The sequence below is a fragment of the Sciurus vulgaris genome (assembly GCF_902686455.1).
Source record: "Sciurus vulgaris genome assembly, chromosome: 14".
Taxonomy (NCBI): domain Eukaryota; kingdom Metazoa; phylum Chordata; class Mammalia; order Rodentia; family Sciuridae; genus Sciurus; species Sciurus vulgaris.
The window spans coordinates 46382969-46405380 of record NC_136475.1 but is presented as its reverse complement, the minus strand read 5'-3'; the positions used below and the strand labels follow the sequence as shown (position 1 = coordinate 46405380).

At 32.2% G+C, this 22412-nt stretch overlaps 1 protein-coding gene across 7 annotated transcripts in view; it reads left to right on the top strand.

The window, feature by feature from the left end:
* Positions 1 to 22412, top strand: part of SANBR (SANT and BTB domain regulator of CSR) — a 72727-nt gene that overhangs the window by 34612 nt on the left and 15703 nt on the right. For 6 of the 7 annotated variants that reach the window (XM_079109704.1, XM_079109703.1, XM_079109707.1 and 3 more), the window contains 11 exons: positions 1971 to 2209; positions 5772 to 5830; positions 7212 to 7372; positions 8819 to 8905; positions 8995 to 9105; positions 11912 to 12035; positions 15334 to 15486; positions 16851 to 16996; positions 17838 to 17937; positions 19324 to 19356; positions 20539 to 20638. In XM_079109704.1, coding sequence (XP_078965830.1) covers positions 1971 to 2209; positions 5772 to 5830; positions 7212 to 7372; positions 8819 to 8905; positions 8995 to 9105; positions 11912 to 12035; positions 15334 to 15486; positions 16851 to 16996; positions 17838 to 17937; positions 19324 to 19356; positions 20539 to 20638 — 1313 coding nt within the window. Of the gene's footprint in view, positions 1 to 1442; positions 1475 to 1970; positions 2210 to 5771; positions 5831 to 7211; positions 7373 to 8818; positions 8906 to 8994; positions 9106 to 11911; positions 12036 to 15333; positions 15487 to 16850; positions 16997 to 17837; positions 17938 to 19323; positions 19357 to 20538; positions 20639 to 22412 lie in introns of all 7 variants that reach the window. The other variant, XM_079109709.1, reaches the window with a different exon arrangement.

Genomic DNA, 22412 nt, shown 5'->3' with positions numbered 1-22412 from the left:
ACCTAAACATGGTTTGTTCCTGTTATTTATAAATTAAACTATAATTTTCCTTCTTTAAAAAGTCATTTTCTTATCTGTAAAATTACAAGTAACTTCTGTTAACATAAAACTTTGGAAATTAAATTTTAATATCCAAAGAAAAATCTCAATGCCGTTAGTTCTCCAACTTTATTTAAAGAAATTAGATGTATATTTTAGAACTATTTGACTATAATTATTCATTACATAAACATTTAATATTAGACTGTTTTTCAATGTATTGCAAGTTTTGATATTTTATATTGTTCTGTATGTTTTGTATACAATAAACTGCATGTATTGTAAATGTTTACGTTGAGTTTTGACAAATACATATACCATAAACTATTCTAAATCACGATACAGAACATTTTCATCATCCTTGAAAGTTCTTTCATGCACCTTAGTGGGTTTTTTAATATCTTTATTTACTTATTTTTATATGTTGCTGAGTATCAAACCCAGTGCCTCACACATGCGAGGCAGTCGCTCTACCACTGAGCTACAGCCCCAGCCCTGTGCACTTTTAGTTTTGATGGATTTTTAATAACAGCTTCATTAGTACATAATTCATGTATCATTAAATTCAACTTTTTTTAAGAAATTTTAAAAGTCGGTGGTGATGATAATACAAGTGTGAATGTACTAAACACCTAGAAGTGGATAAAATGGTGTATGGTATGTATATTTTACCACAATTTTTAAAAAACTTTCTAGTTCAGTGATTATTGGTTTATTCATATATATTTTTTAAAATATATATTCTTTAGTTGTAGGTGGACAGTATGATGCTGAGGATCAAGCCCAGTGCCTCATGCATGCGAGGCAAGCACTCTACCACTGAGCCACAACACCGCATAGATTTTTTTTAAGTTACTAAGTTTCTTTGTATAGTACAAAAAATTGCCAGGTACCTTTTTATACTGGAATTATCTAATATTTTATATTGTGGTACAAAAAGCCACAGAAATTTTATGTTTAATTTTAACAATTATTATCTGTTTATATTTTGACCATAATTCTTTGAAAGAGCTATTTTTTAAAATTCTTATGACTGATAGAGCATTGATTATAATCCTTTTTCTGATAGCTAGCCCACTTTCACATACAATGTGCTTTTTTTTTATATCCAAATTTGTGAAATTCAATTAAACACAGTAGGTTCATGTTGTAGTACAGTGTTTTCTTCCTATTTATTCTGTTCTCTTTGTAATGACATGAAGGCAGATTTGGATCACACTGATTTTTTTTTTTTTAAGTGGTATGATTTTCAAAGAAAGTAAATTAAAAGCATATATAATTATTGAAGTAAACATTCTGATGCTTTATCTAAGCTTACTAAATTATTTTAAATATGTAAATACACTCTAGTCTTAAGAATCCTATTAACTTCATTTATTAATTTACATTTCATGAATGCCTAGAAGCACACTTTCTTGCTGTTAAAAATAACTAGGTAAGCCATGGTAATTTTTAATTTGATTCTTCAGTGAATACTTTTAGCAATTTTTCCTTTTACAAAAGTATGAAAATTTTAATATTTAATCATTATTTACTTTGCATAACCATAATCTTGTAAAAGTACTCTTTTAAGTTCCTCACAATAATTAAAATATATTGCTTAATTTTTCTTTGGGAATTGGTATTATTTTTATAAACTTTGTTATGTGATATATAACTTGAAATAAAATTTAAAGCCACATAAATTATTAGTCCCTTAGTGACAATATTTTTATTTTATTAAATCAGTAGCTTACTAAAATTACTCATAACCTGATGCAAATGTAACAAGACATTTTTGAAAAATTCTGAATTGTCAAAACACTAAAAAACTAATTTGTGGTCATAGTCTTCAAAAAAATCCTGTTTCTCACCTCCACTCAATGTCAATATTCTTGGATCCTCTTCTAAAATTCTAATAATTTCATTTCTGTGTAACATTTTTTATGAAGGCCAAACATGGTGATCCATGTATGTGATGAAGGAAAAAACTTGAAAGAAGATTTTATTTGCCCACGAGATCTTTTGATATCAGAAATGAAGTACTTTGCTGAATATTTATCTATGGATGCCCAGCGCTGGGAAGAGGTGGACATTTCAGTTCATTGTGACGTTCATATTTTCAACTGGTTGATAAAATATGTTAAAAGGAACACTAAGGAGAATAAAGATTGTGAGATGCCTACTTTAGGTAAAAGACAATCTGTTGTTTATTTTAATAGTGAAATTTGTGTGTCACCTGGTAGTGAAATGTAGAAAATATTTTGAATATTAGTATTTATGCTTTTATTAGTAGCAGCCTTTTGGTAAACTGATACCTCACCTTTTTTAGAAATTTAGTTAAACTATAGTAAATTTATGGCAAATTAATAGGTCTCTAGGTCAGCAGTTCTTAACATGATTTGTGGACATTTGAGGTCCTGGAGATCCTTTCAGAGGGTCCACAAGGTCAACCAGTTCACATAATAACACCAAGATGTTATTTATCTTTTGTGTGTGTGTGTGTGTGTGATAGGGTTTACTCAGATGGTGCAAAAGCAATGATGAGCAAAACCATTGGAGCTTTAGGCCAAATCAAGGTAGAGGCACCAAACTGCAGTAGTCATTGTTTTTAACACCATACACTCATAGTTAAGGGAAAAAAGAAAAAGAAAAAGAAAAAAAAAAGAATGTCCTTGATGAAGCAGTAAAAATTATTGATCTTAACAAATCTCTTCATATACACCTTCTTTAATATTCTGTGTAGCTGGGCACAGTGATGCACACCTATTATATCTTAGCTGCTCAGGAGGCTGAGGCAGGAGTATTGAAAGTTTGAGGCCAACCTGGGCAATTTAACAAGACCCAGTCTCAAAAAATAAAAAGGATTAGCATGTGGCTCAGTGGTAAGAGTGCTTGCATAGAGTGCACAAGGCCCTGGGCTCAATCCCCAGTGCTACCAAAATACACTCTGTGTGATAGAAAAGGAATGTTCTGCATACCAATATGTGATGGCTGTCTTTAAGAAAAATGCTTGTGCAATTTAGGTATGAGCTAAACTAACTGCTTTTTAAAAGCAGAAAACCATTTTTACTTGAGAAAGCTACTGACAAATAATTAGACTTAGGTATTTGGCAGATATTTTCTTGAAAATTAGTTAATTAAAGGAAAACATCCAGCAGTATTTGTTGTCAGTGATAAAATCCAAGCTTTCAAGTTGAGAATTAGAATTTGGGAAGGCTTATCTGCTTCTTTGTACTTGACAGCTTCTCAATATTTAAAGACTTTTTTCAAGGGATTTGATTGGTGGTCATACTAATGAATGTGATTTTTTAAAATATATATTGTATAGGGAAATGTCTCACCAGTTAGCTAATATTTTCTAAGCGATTAATACAAGATTTTTTTAAAAAATCACTCATGGGTTTATGATCCAATCAAAGTACTAGATAAATTGTTTAAAAGAGCAGAAAAAGTTCATTGATGTGGTTTCAGATTCCATTGCAGATAACCCATAAGAAAATGCCACTGGCAAAGTTTTGGTGTGACATCAAAGAAGGCTACCCACAAACTGAATGTAGAAACACAATATGAAATCTAGTTGTCTTCTAGTAAGTTATACATTGAAGAGATTTGCAAAATGTCAAACAATGCAATTCATCTCACTAGTATTTTTTATTTTGAAAAGTATAGTTATCTTTCACAAAAATATGTTAATATGCAATAGGTTTAGTACTGCTATTTTTAAATGAATAAATTTGTTAAAATTTCCTGTTTTCATAGTTTCTGATGTGGTAAATATTGATGAATATAACCCACATAAACCAAAGTTCTTTAATATTCTGTTTTTGAGATCATAAAGGGGTACTGAGAAAATTTGAGACCCAGTGTTCTAAATGATAACAAAAATAACAAGTGATCTTTAATGGGCATAAACTTGTGTAGGAAGTCTTAAACTTGCAGTTTAATAAAGTATTTCTGTGTACTAGAATTGCTATTTACAGCAGTATCAAAATATTTTAAAACTCTTGTTAGAAAATAAATCTAGGGCTGGGGCTGGGGCTTGCCTAGCATGTGTGAGGCACTGGGTTCGATCCTTAGCACCACATAAAAATAAATTTAAAAAATAAAGATATTTTATCCATCTACAACTAAAAATAAAAATTTTTAAAAAAGAAAATAAATCTATACTGACAGTATAAAATTTTCTGAAAAAGTTTATAATTGTAGCAACTAAATTAATGGAAAACATTTCTAGTAGTCCTTAAATAAAAATTACAAGATTGCTAAATCAGGATCTTCAGCCAGAGTCCAGAGATTCTAGAGTATCCAGCTATGTATTTATGTATGTATGTGTGAAATAAAACCCAAAATATGTAAATGAAAAAAATACTGTTTGAGCCTGGCATGATGGCGAACACCTATAATCCCAGCAGCTCTGGAGGCCGAGGCAAGAAGATCGAAAATTCTGGGGCTGGGGATATAGCTTAGTTGGTAGAGTGCTTGCTTTGTAAGCACAAGGCCCTGGGTTCAATCCCCAGCACCGCAAAAAAAAGAAGATCGAAAGTTCAAAGCCAGCCTCAGCAACTTAGTAAGGCCCTGAGCAACTCAGCAAGATCCTGCCTCTAAATAAAATATTAAAAAGGACTGATGAGGGCTGGGGAGATAGCTCAGCTGGTAGAGTGCTTGCCTTGCAAGCACAAGGCCCTGAGTTCAATCCCCAGTACCGCAAAAAAAAAAAAAAAAAAAGGGACTGGTGATGTGGGTCAGTGGTTAAGCACCTCTGGGTTCAATCCCCAGTACAAAAAAATAGTTTAATCCAGCATATTTACTTATGTGAAGAAATAATGGAAAATTAGTCCTTCTATTATATTTGACCTTTAGTCAGTGGCTATAAATGTAAATTTTTATAAAAGCAATCTTTATTCTAATAATCAGGAAATAAGTAATAATTATTATTTGATAATAATTATTTAATTGAGTAATAATTATTACTTAAATCTCTAATAATCCAACCACTGGTTCTTAACTGGAGTGGTGTACATTATAATTTCCTGAGGAGCTTTTTCACCAACTTCTTCCTCTTTTCACCATTTCCATTTGAGAATTTAATCAGACTTCTTATTTAATAAAAGTTTGGGATATTTATTTTAACTCTTGCCTAATACAAGAACGTTTTCTAGCACAAAGAATTTAGAAGGATTATTATTGTATTAGAATGGTAGAAAATCAGTTTTTCTTCTTAAATATACTTCATGGGGGATGGCAGGTTTATTGAAATTGTATCAGGCAGTATCGCCATTTCCCTATCTGTATGCCTGAAGGCTCACTTAGTATGCCTTTAGGAAGTAACTTGAGCACTTCTGGAGTAGTAAATTTTTTATTAGCTTTTAGAATCTTTTTAAGTTAAATATTTGTTTATAACAAGCACTGAACTTCTTTTTAAAATAGCTTCACAAATACTAAATGCTCTCATTAGTCATTTTAAATATTTTCTCACTCTGACTTTTGCTTATGTCATATCTTTAGCTGGAGTCTTTGTACTTAATGTGAATCTAATTCCAGGGCAAAAATTACTATACATTTTCTCTATACTATAATTATTAACATTAAATTTTCTTTCTTTTATATATTTAAGCCCTTTGATTAAGATTATATTAAATTGTTCTTACTAAGGTAACATCTTCTTTTAAGGTGAGAAGGAGCCTGATCTGAGGAGACTGAGATACAAATCTAAAGGAAATTTTAATTTTTTTTCTTTTCTTTTTCTTTAGAGCCAGGAAATGTCATTTCAATTCTTATTTCCTCAGAATTTTTGAAAATGGATTCATTAGTAAGTATTAATTTTAAAAAATCCAAGCTCTTCTGTTTACTTAGGCTTTCCCCTCACCCCCACCCATTCAAATGTCTGGAAAAGTTTAGGACCTCTTACTAAAATAGCTGTTAATTCAAGAGTGTAATTTCATTAAAATAAATTGTACATGTTCAGAGGTACTTCATTCTGTTGGGAAAGGGTTAAGACTACTAGGTATTTATGTGTTATGCCTATAACACAAGCAGTTAATCCTCAAGGATAGCTCACTGTTGTATTAGATGAAAGTAAACAGAATTAACTTTACCCCAAAAAGGGTTTGTTTGCCCTACCACCAAATTAAATGGAACTTAATTGGAATATATTTGTTTTGCTATTTGAGTAATATCATGTTTTGCTTATGTGTTCTTCACTTATGAAAGTGAATGAAGAACAATATCCAGCTATTAAATGCTGTAATTTCTTGTATCACAGAAGCTCATGACTATTGCTTAAGAGTAGCTGATGAAAGGTAAAAATACTATATATGTACTTATATATTTTGCTCTAATGTTAAATATATTTGCTTTTCTTCTTTCGGTTAGTACATTTCTGTATCTTTCAAATGATTTTATGGTTTTGTGGTTCATATTTTGTGGTTAATACTTAAATAAATATTTGGTTTTAGCTCCTGTAAAACTATACAGGGAAGAATACTCCTTTGCTCTCTTGGCAGAAGGGAAGTTTATTTGATTGGAGTTTTACTGATTTTATTAGTTACAGTGTTCTTTCTACTCCTTAGTGTCTCCCCATTTAATCAAATGGTAGGACTTAATTCAGGTACGTTCTTCAGAAAAAAAGTGAAGACTAAAGAAGTTCTTACACTGAGTTTTGAAATATATACCCTAAAAGACAATTCTTATGCTATTAGTAAAATATTTCATAAAAGTTACTACTCTGTTTTTACTAAAAGTAAATAAATGCACTTCAGGTTGAAGAGAGGGTGAGGAAGTCAGAGAGCAAATCCAACAAAAGTGAGAATGCCCTTAAGTGACTGAAATTTTGTTTCTACTACTCCAAGAAATGAAGGCTTACAATTATAACTAAGTTTAACTATAGGAAGTCACTTGAATGTACACTCAAAGGTACAGAATTAAGGTTTATACCTGCCACAACCATAAAAAGTGCATTATTGTTTGAAATAGAAAAGGTTGAAAATAATTTTGCTAGATTTGTCTGTGTGTTTACAAATTAAACCTGCTGGATCATGTGGGAACAGGGTAGATTAAACCAAATAGGCAAAACCCAGTTAGTAAATAGCAATACATGGATTAGACTTTTAACGAATTTTAAGTTTGAAAAGTATGACATTATCATTTGTTCTATTATTTTCAATATTCATTTTCTATTCTGTGTTTTCCAGGTTGAACAATGTATTCAGTATTGCCACAAAAACATGAATGCCATAGTAGCTACCCCATGCAACATGAACTGTATTAATGCAAATCTTCTTACACGTATAGCTGATCTATTCACACACAATGAAGTTGATGATTTAAAAGACAAAAAAGATAAGTTCAGGAGGTGAATTTTTAACTTTAATTTTAAATCCAATGTTCCTGCTCTATGAAATATGTCTATTTAATTTTAGTGAAATTCTATTTTTAGAAAATATTTAGAAATATATTTTGTTTTAAGAGCCATTGGCTTATGATAAAAATTAGTAATTATCTTGTATAATAAACATATAAACATGGTGGTACTGAATTATGTTAAAAATTATTAAGACAGGCTCTAGGGGCTGGGGTTGTGGTTCAGTGGTAAAGTGCTTGCCTAGCATGTGTGAGGCACTAGGTTCGAGTCTCAGCACCACATATAAATAAATGAATAAAAATAAAGGTCTCTCAACATCCAAAAAGAAATTTTAAAAAAAGATGGGCTCTAGTATAAAGGGGAAAAGTAGTTTGAGATGAGCAGTTATGTTTATGTGCTGATCAGGATGATCCCTTAAAGAGGAAGAGGGTAATGCAGAGGATTATCCAAGAATTCAGTCCTTAAAGAGAATAAGACAAAGTAAAATTACTCAAGAGGTAAATACTTAAAAATGGGAGTAGAATCTTATATATATATTTGCCCTTTAAGCGCAGCAGTCATTACATGAGGGAAAATGGAGACAGGCAGGACATAGGTTTAGAGTCATGACACTTAGGAGACTGCAAATTCAGTTATATTTTGCATAATAATAAAGTAATTAACATTTATTTAATTCTTAACACTATGCCTGGCACTCTTTAAAAATGTTGTCATTTAACCTTTATAAAGTCTTATGGATTTGGGATTATTAACCACATTTTATAGATAAGAAAAAAGGTTCAGTGAAAGTAAGTTGCTAAAGATTATATGCCTAGTTATTGGTAGACTTGGATTGTTGAATTCTCAAAATCTTTAATTTTGAATATTCTAATAACAAAGGACAGGAGAGGTGCATATTTACCTTCAGTCTTATTTTCAGGTGAAAATAGATTCTTGATCAAGCAGTTCTCATTGTTAGGTTTGTTTACTTAGAATGCCAGAAATGGGGCTGGGGTTGTGGCTCAGTGGTAGAGCATGTGTGAAGCACTGGGTTCGAGCCTCAGCACCACATAAAAATAAATAAATTAAATACGGGTATTGTGTCCATATACAACTAGAAATATTTTTTAAAAAATACTAAAAATGTATTATAATGCTCTACTCCCTCAGCAAATGTACTTGAGGGTTATGCTGTTGTGAGTAGTGTAGTGGTGTCTTTTTCCCTGCTGCGTTACTGTTCACTAGATGCCTCTATCACAGCTGCTTATCGATTCTTTGTGCTAATTACAAATAAAGCTGCCGTGAACATTCTTGTACAAGTAAAAAAAAATGAATTATAAACTCTAGGAATTTATTGATCTTATATATATACAGATCAGCATTTATTTTTCTCACTATAAAGTATTTTTAATAAAGTAAATACAGATAATTAATTTTTTGATCATTTGTTATTAATAGTAAACTTTTTTGTAAGAAGATTGAGAGACTGTTTGATCCTGAGTACTTGAATCCAGATTCTCGGAGTAATGCAGCAACATTATACAGGTAATGTTTTTCCTTTAGTGTGGTATATAATATAGCTATATTAATTTACTGAGTTTTTCAATGATTTTTTAATCTCCTTTGTGTTATAGATGCTGTTTGTGTAAGAAACTTTTAACAAAAGAAACAGAAAGAAGAATTTCTTGTATTCCTGGAAAAATTAATGTGGATCAACATGGAAATATTATCTATATTCACATAAGGTGCAATGAGGATAAAATACAGCTTTCCTGTGTGAATTTTTAGTGTTTTTATGAAAGCATAACTTCTTTCAGAAGTAATAGGATAGCATCTTTTCTGCATGTGATGCAACTTTGATTTAGAAAACAAAGCAAAGTTATTGTAAAATCTACATTTTATTATTGGGTAAATTACACAGTGTCTTCAAACTTAAAAATGATAAAAATTATGGTATATTAATCTTGAAAGATATTCTGGTCAGTGACATTGAAATGATTTCACTGACAGATTTTAGTTGTCTTTATAAGTGTTATATTTTGCTTTCAAGTGAATTTTGGTGAATGAGAAAAACTGTTAAGATCAGAGTTTCCATAATCTATTTTTTCTTCATACTTAGTCAGTGTTCTTTAAATATATATTTCATTAATGCATAATACATATTGCCCTTTATAAGTTTAACACAAGTTCTCATTCTGAGTTGGGGGGAGGGTTGTAAATTGCTATACCATCTCCAGAAAAGCACAAACTTTACAGTGTGTATGTATTCTTTGACAACATCCTACTGTTAGGAATTTATCTAATACTGGCTTCGTGCAAGCATGTAATAAGGGCATTTGTTGTTATATTTAGTATTTTAGCTAGCCAAAAAAAAAAGAAACACCCAAATTATTAAACAAAATAAAATATATCCATACTATAGTGTGGCTATATAAAACACATATCAATTCTTTCTTTTCTTTCTTTTTTTTTTTTTTTCCTATGCTGGAGAAGGAACACAGGGCCTTACACAAGTTAGGAAACTGCTCTACCTCTGAGCTACATTCCCAATACCTCTAATCAATTCTTAATGTTCAGCCTTCAAGAATAATGTTGCAGAAAAATACATACTTACATAGAGAGTCATTAATGGTAAATTTTCAAAAATAGGGGAAAATAAAACTGCGAACATTCACTAAAATATTAACTATGGTGTTATGTTTGATAGCATTATGGATGACTAATTTCCTTTTTTGCTTGCTTTTTTTTTTTTTTTTTCCTGTTTTAAAAATGTAGGGCTGGGGATATAGCTCAGTTGGTGCTTGCCTCGCATGCACAAAGTCCTGGGTTCAATCCCCAGCACCACAAAAAAAAAAAAAAAAAAAGAAAGAAAGAAAGAAAAGAAAAATGTATAGCCCTTTTATTTAAAAAAAAAAACTTATATTTTATATCTTAAACATTAAAACAGAAATACAGAGCAACACTTAATTTAACCTTAGTATTAATAGCACAATCAACTTTAAAATGTTTCCTTTTCTTTCAGTATAATAATTGGGGAATTTTCATTAGTTCTTATTATAAGCATTTGGAATTTTATACTTTTTTGTCTGAGATTTGATTCACCTTTTGAAAATTACTTCCATTCTGATAGTAATAACTGTTAATAATAGTGTGTGAAAAAATAATTGATAATAACTTCAATGTCCATGTTTGTTGTATTCAAAACACTTTTCTATAAGTCTGCAGTTGATACAGACTTATACATCAATACATATTTTTCCTTTTTTTTTTGTACTAGCGATAGAACTCAGGGACATTCTACAGCTGATCTACATCCATAGCCCTTTTTAAAAAAATATTTTTATTAGTTGTTGATGAATTTTTATTTATTTATTTGTATGTGGTGCTGAGAATCAAACCCAGTGCTTCACACATGCTAGGCAAGTGCTCTACCATTGAGACACAATCCCAGCCCCTAATTTTGAGACAGGATCTCACTAAATTGCTGGAACTGTCCTTGAATTTGCAATCCTTCTCCCTCAGTCTCCTGAAGTCTCTGGGATTACAGGGATGAAACACCACACTTGGCCATGCATACATTTTAAAAATAGTCTTTAAATAACATTTTAAGACAGACATGCCTTTGCAATTTGTAATCACATGATGGCATTTTGGTACTTGTTGAACTAAGCAAAAAAAAATTTAGCAAAAATTAGAATAAAATAAAGACTTAAAAAGAACTTGAGTTACATATGACCATAGCAAACAGGGTTTTAAGCTTTTGCTGTATTTGTTTAAAATGTATATTAATAAGACCTGGTTGTATATAGCTATATTGCTTAATTATAAGAAAATGCTATTTGAAAATAATGTAAAGAACCAACACATTAATATGGCCTTTTATTTTTATTGATGCATTAAAATTATACATAACTGTGGAATTCGTTGTTATATATTCAAATAAGCACATAATAGAATGATATAATTTGGTTAATTTTATTCCCCAGTATCTTCCTTTCCCTCCCATCCTTGCTCCCCCTGGTCTCTTCCTCTGCTCTGTGGAATCTCCCTTCTATTTTCATGAGATCCCCTCCCTTTTTGTTATCCTTTTCTCTCTAACTTCCACATGTGAGAAAAAACATGTGACCCTTGTCTTTCCACATTTGACTGACTTGCCATAATGTTCTCAAGTTCTATTCATTTTCCTGCAAATGACAATTTTTTGGAATCACGAGTTATTAACAATATTTCCTACAACATATGCAGTTAGAATAAAGATTCCATTTAACAACATATGCCTAAGTCCCAAGTGTTGGCCTATTCATACAATTTAATTAATAATACTTTTTCTAGCTTAGCAAAATAATTTGACATTCAACCTTTCAATACCATCTACTGTTGTCCACAGAATAATCAAACTCCCAAATGAAATTTTATCTACTTTTACATGTAGTTCATACCATACCTAAGGAGTATTCTGGAAATATCTACAAATTTAAAAATATTTCTTTAGAACAAATTGATTATAGTGCTTACCTTATAATAATATAACAATTGTGGCTCTTTCCCCAGAGATAAGACTTGGGATGTTCATGAGTATTTGAATAGTCTTTTTGAAGAACTAAAATCTTGGAGAGATGTATATTGGCGCTTGTGGGGAACAGTCAACTGGCTGACTTGTTCAAGATGTTATCAGGTGAGTTTTTTTTTTTGTTTTTTTTTTTTAATTAGCAAGTCTTGTTAAGTTTGGATTGTTTGGACAATATCCACAATTTCTTTTTTAAAAATATTTTTAGTTGTAGATGAACACAGTACCTTTATTTAATTAATTTATTTATTTTATATGGTGCTGAGGATTGAACCCAATGCCTCACACGTGCTAGGCAAGTGCTCTACCACTAAGCTACAATCCCAGCCCCAATATCCAACATTTCTTTTAAAGAAATACTGGCAGATGGGTGTGGTGGCACATGCCTTTAATCCCAGCAATTTGGGAGGCTGAGACAGGAGTATCACAAGTTCAAGGCCAACCTCAGCAATTGAGCAGGGCCCTAAGCAACTTAGTGAGACCCTGTCTCAAAATAAAAAATAAAAAGAGCTGGGAATGTAGCTCAGTGGTAAAGTCCCAGTTTAAAAAAAAAACTAGTAGCAAAAGCAGTGGTGCTGTTAAACATTGCTTGTACCTGGCTTCATTTATCTTTCCATGTTTTTTCTTCCTCTTTTTCATTTTTATTGATGAAATAATCAGTTCCTTTCTTTTTTTTTTTTTTTAGAAAAGCATCAGGTTTTAAGTGGCCAGTATTCCTATAATCCCAATGATTTCAGAGACTGAGACAGGAAGATCAAAAATGTTTGAGGCCAGCCTTGGCAACTTAGCCAATACCCTATTTCAGTACAGATCTGGGGATGTAGGGATGTAGCTCAGTGGTAGAATGACCCTGGGCTCAATCCCCAGTATTGGAGTAATGGGGAGGGAATGACCAAATTCATTGCTTCAATGTATAAAAAAAAAAAAAAAAAAAAAAGAATCCTTACTGCCTTTAATTATTTTCAGCCAAACTATTTCCATGTTGACCAATTTCTATGGAAATTCAGAAGCACCTTTGCAGATAGGATGCTATTGGTGAGTGAGTGAGTGAGTGTGTGTGTGTGTGTGTGTGTGTGTGTGTGTGTGTGTGTGTGTCTGTGAGAAAGAGAGAGAGAGAGAGACAGAAATTGTGTGGGGTTTGTTTTTAATTTTTTAATTATTTTTGTTAAAACAATTGCATTCCCAAAAAGGTTTGAGTTTTTGTTTGTTTGTTTGTCTGTGGCACTGGAAATCCAGCTCAGTACCTCAGACATGCTAGACAAGCACTATACCACTGAGCCATATCCCTAACCCTGTTCAATGAAGACTATAATAAAAGCACAAGAAAGCTTACTATTTCAAAGATATTTTATAGAATAAATATATCTTTAGAAGAGTTTATTCCTAATTAATCTTATGTATAAATCAAGTTTTCTACATATAATCTTATAAATTCCTAAAGTCTTCCTCCCCCTAGAAATTCCTCCTCTTTCACTTGGGTAATGATTTTCAATAGAGGGAAGGAAAATCACTACCGACTATCAGAGTAGGATTTTCAACCACATAAATTCTCACTTCATGAGCTCTCTGTGTTCCCAGAATTTTATTTCATTTTATTTTTGCAGTATTAGGGTTCAAACCCAGGGCTTCACAAATACTAGGCAAGTGCTCTACTATTGAGCCACATCCCCCCTTCTATGATTTTTAAAATCAGGTTTACTGAATTATATTCTACATATAGTAAAATCCATCCATTTTTGAGTTTGTAAATACATATAGTAATGTTACTGTTACTGCCAACAAAACACAGAACACTTCCATCACTCTAAAAAGCTTCCTTTTGCCCTTTTTTAGAAGTGACTCCAGTCACTGTGAACTGCTGATCTGTTTTCTGTCTGTAGTTTTGAAGTTTCTGGGATATCATCTAAATAAATTCATACGGTATTTAGCTAGTCAAATATAACTTCTTTCATTCAGCAAAATGAAATTGAAATTTATCCCTGTTGCTGCATGTATTGGTTTGTTCCTTTTTATTGCCAGGTAGTGATCATTGTATGAATATATATAGCACAATATGTTATTCCATTCACCAGTCGAAGGACATTTGTAGTGATTATAGGTAAGTACCATTATGCAGAAAGCTGCTATGAAAATTTCCATACAGGTTTTCCTATGAACTTAGGTTTTTATTTTTCTTGATGAATTACCTGGAAAGAGGATTACAGGGTTCTACAGTAAATGTAAATTTACCATTTACCTAGCAGTTTTCTAAAGTTCTTCAGCCTTTTTGCATTCCTACCAGCTATGTATCAGAGTTGTCATTTCTCCATATCTCACTAACACTTGATATTGTCAGGTTCATTTGATTTTTTTTTTTTTTTTTTTTGGTGGTGGTAATTTGTTAATTTTTTTGTTTTTTGATTGTTGTTTTGATACTGGGGATTGAACTCAGGGGCTCTCAACCATTGAGCCACATCCCCAGCCCTTTTTGAAATTTTTTTAGTTTTGAGACAGGGTCTCACTAAGTTGCTTGGGCCTCAGTAAGTTGCTGAGGCTAGTCTTGAACTTGTGATCCTTCTGCCTCAGCCTCCCTAACTGCTGGGATTACAGGTGTGCACCACTATGGCCAGCTAATTTTGTTTTTGTCTTTAAATTTCTACCAGTTTATGTACGCATTTGAAATCTGATTATTTAATTTATAATTAAACTTTATAAGTTCCTTTTTGTAATGACTCAAAAAGTCAATTTGCATTAATACAGATGCTAAATATTTACCTCAAAAATATGTCACAGAAAAATAAAAACAATTATTAAGGAGCGAGGTACAGTGGTGCACACCTGTAATCCCAGAGACTCGGGAGGCTAAGGCAGGAGAATCACAAGTTCAAGGACAGCGTCAGCAATTAGCAAGAACCTGACTCAAAATAATAAAAATGTCTGGGAATGTGAGAAAGCACCCCTGGGTTCAATTCCCAGTACCACCAAGAAATGTATATGTGTATATGTGTCAAAGAATAAAAAAGTGAAGCAAATTTTTATTTCATGTTTCATTGGAAATTTTTTTAGTAAAAAAAATCAGTTTACTTCATTAGAATTTGAGTAAAGTGGTTTTGCTTTTTCATAACTTTACTGAGATGCTGTAAAATTCACTCATCCTAAGCACATAATTCACTGATTTTTGGTAAATTTACAGTTATACAGCAATCACCACAAACTGATTATAGTACATTTCCATCACCCCAGAAAGAGCCCATTGTGCCTATTTGCTTCCACTCCCTGTGGCAATCACTAATCTACTTTATCTATAAATCTGCCTTTCTGGTATATTTTATATAAATGAGACAATACGTTTTTCAGTAGAGTGTTTTCAAGATGTATAATTTCTTTGTGGGAATAATCATTGATTTTATATATATCTTTTATCCAGGCTTTTCTCTGTATTGAACTTTCACATTGTCAATACCACTCAGAAACGGTAGTTTATTCTACTGCAGCAAATTCACTGAGCACTATTGGCACTGGAATTTATCCCTGCTGCAACCAAAAGGTTCTTCGATTTGATCCCACTCAGCTTACAAAGGTAAATTTTGAATGTTGCCCTTTTATAGTTACAGCACTCCCTAACACTTTTTTGTAAACCCTTTCTTCTCATATTGTTTTTCAAGTATAAAAGTAATATATTCATGTAGAAAAGTTTTCTAACAGTACATAAATAAGAAGAAATAGAAGTCCCTCTCAATGCCATTCTCCTAGTCTCCATTTTCTTAGAGGTAACCATGTTTAATGGCTTCGTTTTGAACCCTTTTAAATATCTTTTAGGCACAAATGATTTGTATTATTTTTGTTTTGTTTTGGGTATGGAATAATACTACTCATGTTATTCTGAAACTTGGACTTTTCAATTCAGCATCATGCCTGGGTTATCTCTCGGTTACATTTCATTTAACTGCTGTGTGATAGTAGTTCAAACTATGCATACATCACAATTTATTTTAACCGTTATCCTATTGATGAACATTTATGTTTTTTCCACATTGAGTGCTGTAATGAACATCCTTGCACATGTATCTTGGTACAGTATGTGAGTACTAGTACAGATTATATTCCATGATCACTAACACTTTTGAAAACGTTACATAATTAAATTTCATGAGTGGGTGAAAGGAACTTAAAGCTCTTCATCACCATCATCTATACAAAAAATATTTATAAAGCACCAAAGGTGAATCACATGCTGCATGGGTGAGAAGTGAGTACCTAGGAATAAATCCAACAAAATATGTGCAAGAACTCTATGCAGAAAACAAACCATTATTGAGAGAAAATAAGGAAAATTTTGAAATGCGTAAGTTGTACCATGTTCAGAAATTGGAACATTCAACATTGTAAAGATGTAAATGCTGACCAAACTGACCTATATAGATCTGAATCCTACAAATCAATAAAAAAAAAAAAAACAGACAGTAATCCAGGTGTACACACTTGTAATCCAGCAATTTGAGAGGTTGAAGCAGAAGAATCACAGGTTCTAGGCTATCCTTGGCAACTTAGCGAGACACTCTCAAAAGCTTAAAAAAGGGCTGGGAATGTACCATACAATTGGAATAGAGGATAGAAATTATCTTTTGGGAGAAGGGAGGCAGTTAAATGATCAGGAATGGGCCCATGGGCAATTCCTGAGTGTTCTCTTACGTGTGCACATGCAGGTGCATATGTGCATGTGTGTTTTCTGTTTTATAATGTAGATGGTGGTTAAATGGATATTCTTGGGTATTTATGAAACTGTATACTTATGTTTCATTCTCTTTACTGTGTTTATTTCCTCAAGAAATGTTTTTCAATATGATGATTTGACTAAGCAAAGAAGAATAAGAACAGTGATCTTCTAAGAAATGTTTTTGTTAATTAACCAGCCACTCTAATTTAGTATCTCTTACATGACAGGGCTGTAAAGTGAGGGACCACATGGTTGCGCTTCATGATCGAGGTGAAGGTGGAGATTTGCTGTCCTGTCCAACTGCTAGAATACTGGATGATCTGCATAAGCACAAAGATGTCATTGTTGTGCCTTTTTCTAAAGATTCGGTTAGGTGAGGGGGAAAAAAAATTCCAACAACACTGGATTACAGCCTTATTCAGTGATTCCCATTTCAGAATCCCCTATTATCTAGTGCTTCCCAAAATCAATAATGTCAGTCCTTAGATAGTTTCCATTATTTCAGATAGCATAACTGCATTTATATGTTAGCTTACAATAAGAGTAAGTGAATACTTATTTGATAGGCAAAATACTTAAAAATATCTGAGATCCAAGAGGAGAAAAAAACTAATGAAGAGTTCTTGGTGATTAAAAAAGTTGGGATTCTAAATCCAATTTTTCAAAGAACCAACTTTTTCTTTTGTCAATTTTTTTGATTGTTTCCAATTTTGAGGTTTTTTTCGTTTTTTTTTCCACATTTGCTTAAGCTCTCCTACTTCACCCCTTCTCCTCCTCCTTCCTTCCTCTTCTTTCCCTCTTCCTCTTCCTTCTTTACTCCCTCTCCCATTTTTTTTTTTGTTATTACTGGGGATGGACCCCAGAACTTCATATGTGCTAGGCAAGTATTCTACCTCCAGGCTATACCCCTATACCCAAGCCCAAGCCCTTTTTAATTGCTTAATTGATACAGGTAGAAAAAGTACTGATGGTTGAGGTCATCTTTCCATAAAGAGGAATTTCTAAATGAATTAAGAAATGAAAATGTTGAAGTGGAATTCTTATATTCATAAACTGTATTCCTTTCTTTTTTGTGGTGTGAGGATCTAATCCAGGGCCTAAGGCAGAAACTGTTTTTCTTAAGATTGATTATAAGACATTTGCAATTAAAAATATTCTCATTTAAATTTTTAAGAATTTGCACACTTCTCCACAAAAATGTGTTTTCTTTCAAGTGATCCTGCAGTTGTCTCCTCTGATGAAAAGGGTCTGGAATGTGATGTTTTACTGGAGCCAAATACACCATGGGGACCCAAAACTGGAGAGCTCAATGCTGTGAGTAACTTATTTTACTTATTCTTCATATGAACAATTGATGACATTTCATCTTTGACAAGAACTTGGTCAATTTAATTGAAGTTGAACTATCTAATCATAACAAGGTATTATGCTGAGTTGATAAGAGTGATAGGATATATTCCTTGCCCTCAAAGAATTAATAACCTCCATGGTTTTGAGGATTTTTATAATAGGTCATATTTTGAGAAGTGAAAGTAGTATGAATGAATATTTTGTCCCTTCTTTGTTCTAGAACATTTTGGTATGAAATATATTTATTTTTTTCAAACATTTCAAAACTATTTTTAAGGTGACCAGAAAGCTTGATTCCTTTTGATTTCTTTGACTGTTTTTACTAAGAACCAAGAAATCTGTTTGACTGTGAACTTCCTACCTTTGTGTTGGTTGAGGTAGAATTAATTTACTTGGGATAGGGAAAAACAAGACAACTATATAAATATTTATTCATTAACATTTATTTATGAATTATATGTCAAACAATAAATTATATAATCCATGTGGTTCCACAAAATATAAATATTAAAAAGTGATTGAAGGTCAGTGTGGTGACACATACCTGTAATCCTAGCGGCTCAGTAAACAGGCAAGATCACAAAAAGTGTAAAGTCAGCCTCAGCAAATTAACGAACCCCTGTCTCAAAATAAAACATTAAAAAAGGGCTAGGGATGTGGCTTAGTGGTTAAGTGCTCCTGTGTTAAATACTCAATACCAAAAAAAAATATTGTGTTTGAAGCTGGGGTGCGATGGGGCATGCCTGTATTCCAGTGGTTCAAGAGACTCAGGCAGGAGGATCACAAGTTCAAAGCCAGCCTCAGCAACAGTGAGGTGCCAAGCAACTCAGTGAGCCCCTGTCTCTAAATAAAATACAAAATAATACAAAATAGGGCTGGGGATGTGACTCAGTGGGTCGATACACCTGAGTTCAATCCCTGGTGCCAAAAAAAAAAAAAAAAAAAAGTTATTGAAGTAGTTCAAAAAATAACAAAAATTGTGTTATCTTTACATAGTGATTTACTTGTCGTTTGGAAATGATGCTGGAAAGTGTGAAATTTTTTTCTTTTTCTTCTTTCTTTTTCCTATAGTGCTAGGAATTGAACCAAGAATCTGGTGCATGTTAAGCAAGCACCCTCCACTGAACTATACCTCCAACCCTTTTTGCTTTTTTTAAATATCCACATTCTCCTCTTAACAGAGGATTTAAAAGACAGATACATTAATAAATCAGTTTCAGCCTGAATTTTAAGTTATTTCAACCTGGAAGGGAACATTTTTTTGACTCTTCTGTAATATCCATGTGAAAATAAGGAGCTGTAATGTGAGTAGGTGCAGATTTAGTAATCTCTTATTCCTCTGTCTTACAGTTCTTGTCACTGAAAAGCTGGACTTTGCAATTGGTAAGCAAGCAATTATATTCACCTTTCATGGCTCTCTTTCTTCCTAAATTAAAGTTTAGTTTAATAGAATATTATTAGTGAATAATTTTATAAATTTTAGTTAAATATATATCTACTTTTTCATCTTCTTCAATTTTGCACTTAATGAAAATATCATTAGATTATTTTAGAGGGACACAATCTTCTCCATTATCTGATTGCATAAGCTATAGATCTTGTTAAAAGACTTTTTAAAGTCACTTTAAATCACATTTGGAACATTAAACAAATAAAAAAAAATCTATTAAAGTCTCATTATTTGATTGATTGATTGATTCTTTTTTTTAACCTGCTTGCCAACTGTATGCCATTTCCCATTAGTATTCATAAAAATAGGATAGAAATTTGGGTTAGGGATAGCAGACAACAGAACCGATAGATGCAGAAATGTTTAAGTAATACAGGCCACATTCACTGAGACAGTGTGCACATGTATTTGTTTATGAGACAACTTTAATACCAGCCTTTGTGTTGTAATTTAACCTTAACATCAAATAACATGTTCAGTTGAGTGACAGAAGTTCAATTCAACAAATACTGATTACCTATCTATTACTTTTCTAGATTCTATGAAGGAAATAAATTTTAAAATATTAGATGTAGGGACTGGGGTTGTGGCTCAGTGGTGGAGCACTTGCCTAATGTGTGAGGCACTGGGTTCGATTCTCAGCACTGTATATAAATAAATGAATAAAATAAAGGCCCATCAACATCTTAAAAATTATTTTTAAAAATATTGGATGTGTGGGGCTGGAGCTGTAGCTCATTGGTAGAGTGCTTGCCTAGCACTTGTGAGGTATTGGGTTCAATTCTCAGCACCACATATAAATGAATAAAATAAAGGTATTGTGTCTGTCTACAACTAAAATTTTTTTTAAAAATTAGATGTAACGCAATCTAGAAAGTAGAACTTCTCAGAGCTGAGGATCAAACCTAGGAACTCACATATGAGCTACAGCACCAGCCCTGAACATAGAAATTTCTATAACCATATCCTGAATGTTTTGCTAGACAGACAGGTATCATTTCATAAGCTCTTGTTTAAATTCTTCCAAAAATAAGTATAGGTAAATGTGTTTTAAGGAATTCATTAGAGATGTGATAATAATACACTTGTAATTATGTGTTTGTTTATTAATTTAGAAACAACAGTCATTATTTTCAGAAGAAGAAGAATATACCACTGGATCTGAGGTCACTGAAGATGAAGTTGGTGATGAAGAAGAAGTATCTAAGAAACAAAGTATTGACTTCTAAATTAAAATTAAATCACATTGTTTATGAAGAAGTTATATTCTGAAGCTTTATGCAAATGATGAGAAATTGGCTTTAAAATATATCTACGTGGCGGGTTATAACATTAGGAGTAAAAGAAAGGAGACTCCATTAAGATTTCCATAAAGTTGTAAAGTACAGTGTACAGAGAAATAAATCCTCCAAGTTTCCACTTCCAGTGTAATCTGTGACTTAGATTAGGTGAAATGTTATCAGAGATGTGTATCTAGATGATTTGGAGTGGAACTCGAACTATTCAATAAGTATGATTTTTTAAAAAATTAAAAGCATGCTTATTATATAGTTATAAAATGAAGTTGTGTCAAAACTTTTCAAATCACTGGTTTCAAGAAACAGCAGGGCTGGGGAGATAGCTCAGTTGGTAGAGTGCTCACCTCGTAAGCACTAAGGCCGTGAGTTCAATCCCCAGCATCGCAAAAAAAAAAAAAAAAAAAAACAGCAGGGGAAATTGGTTCAAAACATCTTTTAAAGACCCATGTATTTATAGGTATTTGAAAAAAGAATATTTAAAAAGATTGCAAGTTAGATACAAAACTGATTAATGTCCTACAAAGCAATAAACCCATAAACTATGATGTTATCTTTTCTACTAGATAGAAATCATTCCAGTTCTGTTAAGAAAACAAGTTAACGTGTAACTTTACAATGTCTGTACTTTAACTAGTAGATAGTTGGGATAAAGGATGTAGCTCAGTGGTAGAGCACATATTTAGCATGAATAAGGCCCTGAGTTTGATCTCCAGCATCAAAATTTTTAAAAAATAAAAATAAAATAATAGAGAGCAAATGGGACTTCATGAGAGAATTAAATAATTGTTGGGTGAGCCTGTTAAACAATCCTTGATGTGACATTAAAAAGACTACAGAGACTGGAGTTGTGGCTCAGTGGTAGAGCACTTGCCTGGCATGTGTGAGGCCCTGGGTTAGATCCTTAGCACTGCATATAAATAAATAAATAAAATAAAAAGATCCATTGACAACCAAAAATATATCTTTTAAAAAGTTAAAAAAAAAGACAGTGCAATCCTCTCTGTCTTATCTATGTTTTACATAATTTTCCTTAACATGTTGAATCCCCTAATTTAAAAAAGTGTTTTGTTTTGTTTTTTTCCTTTTGTAGGGGTACTGGAGTTTGAACTCCAAACTGTTATTTTATCCATTTTTTTCATTTCTTATTGATCAAGAAATTGCTAATATGTTTGTGTTTTTCAACTGTTTTGAGGTATAATTTACACTTAATAAGACACACCCATTTTCACATCAGTGAGTTTGGGCACATAGGTCTAGCACATTATTCCAAAAAGTTCCATCATGCCCTTTACATTAATTTCCCTTTCAATTCTGAGGCATCCATTTTTTGTCACTATGGTTACTTTTTGTAGTATTTCATATGAATGGAATCATGAGTAGTCTTTTGTTTTTGGCTTCTTTCACATAGTATATTTCTGAGATTCATCCATATTGTTGCATGTGTCTGTAGTTTTTTTCATTTTAATTGCAGAGTAGTATTGCATTATAAGGTCCATAATTTATTTATCTATTCACAATTCATGGACATTTAGGTTGCTTTCAGTTGTTGGTTATTATGAGTAATGCTGTGAACATTTGCATACAAGGAATGGACAATTTTTCATTTTTCTTGAGTAGATACCTAAAGTAGAATTTCTGGGTCATGTAGTCAGTGTGTTTAACTTTATAAAAAAACTGATAAATTGTTTTTG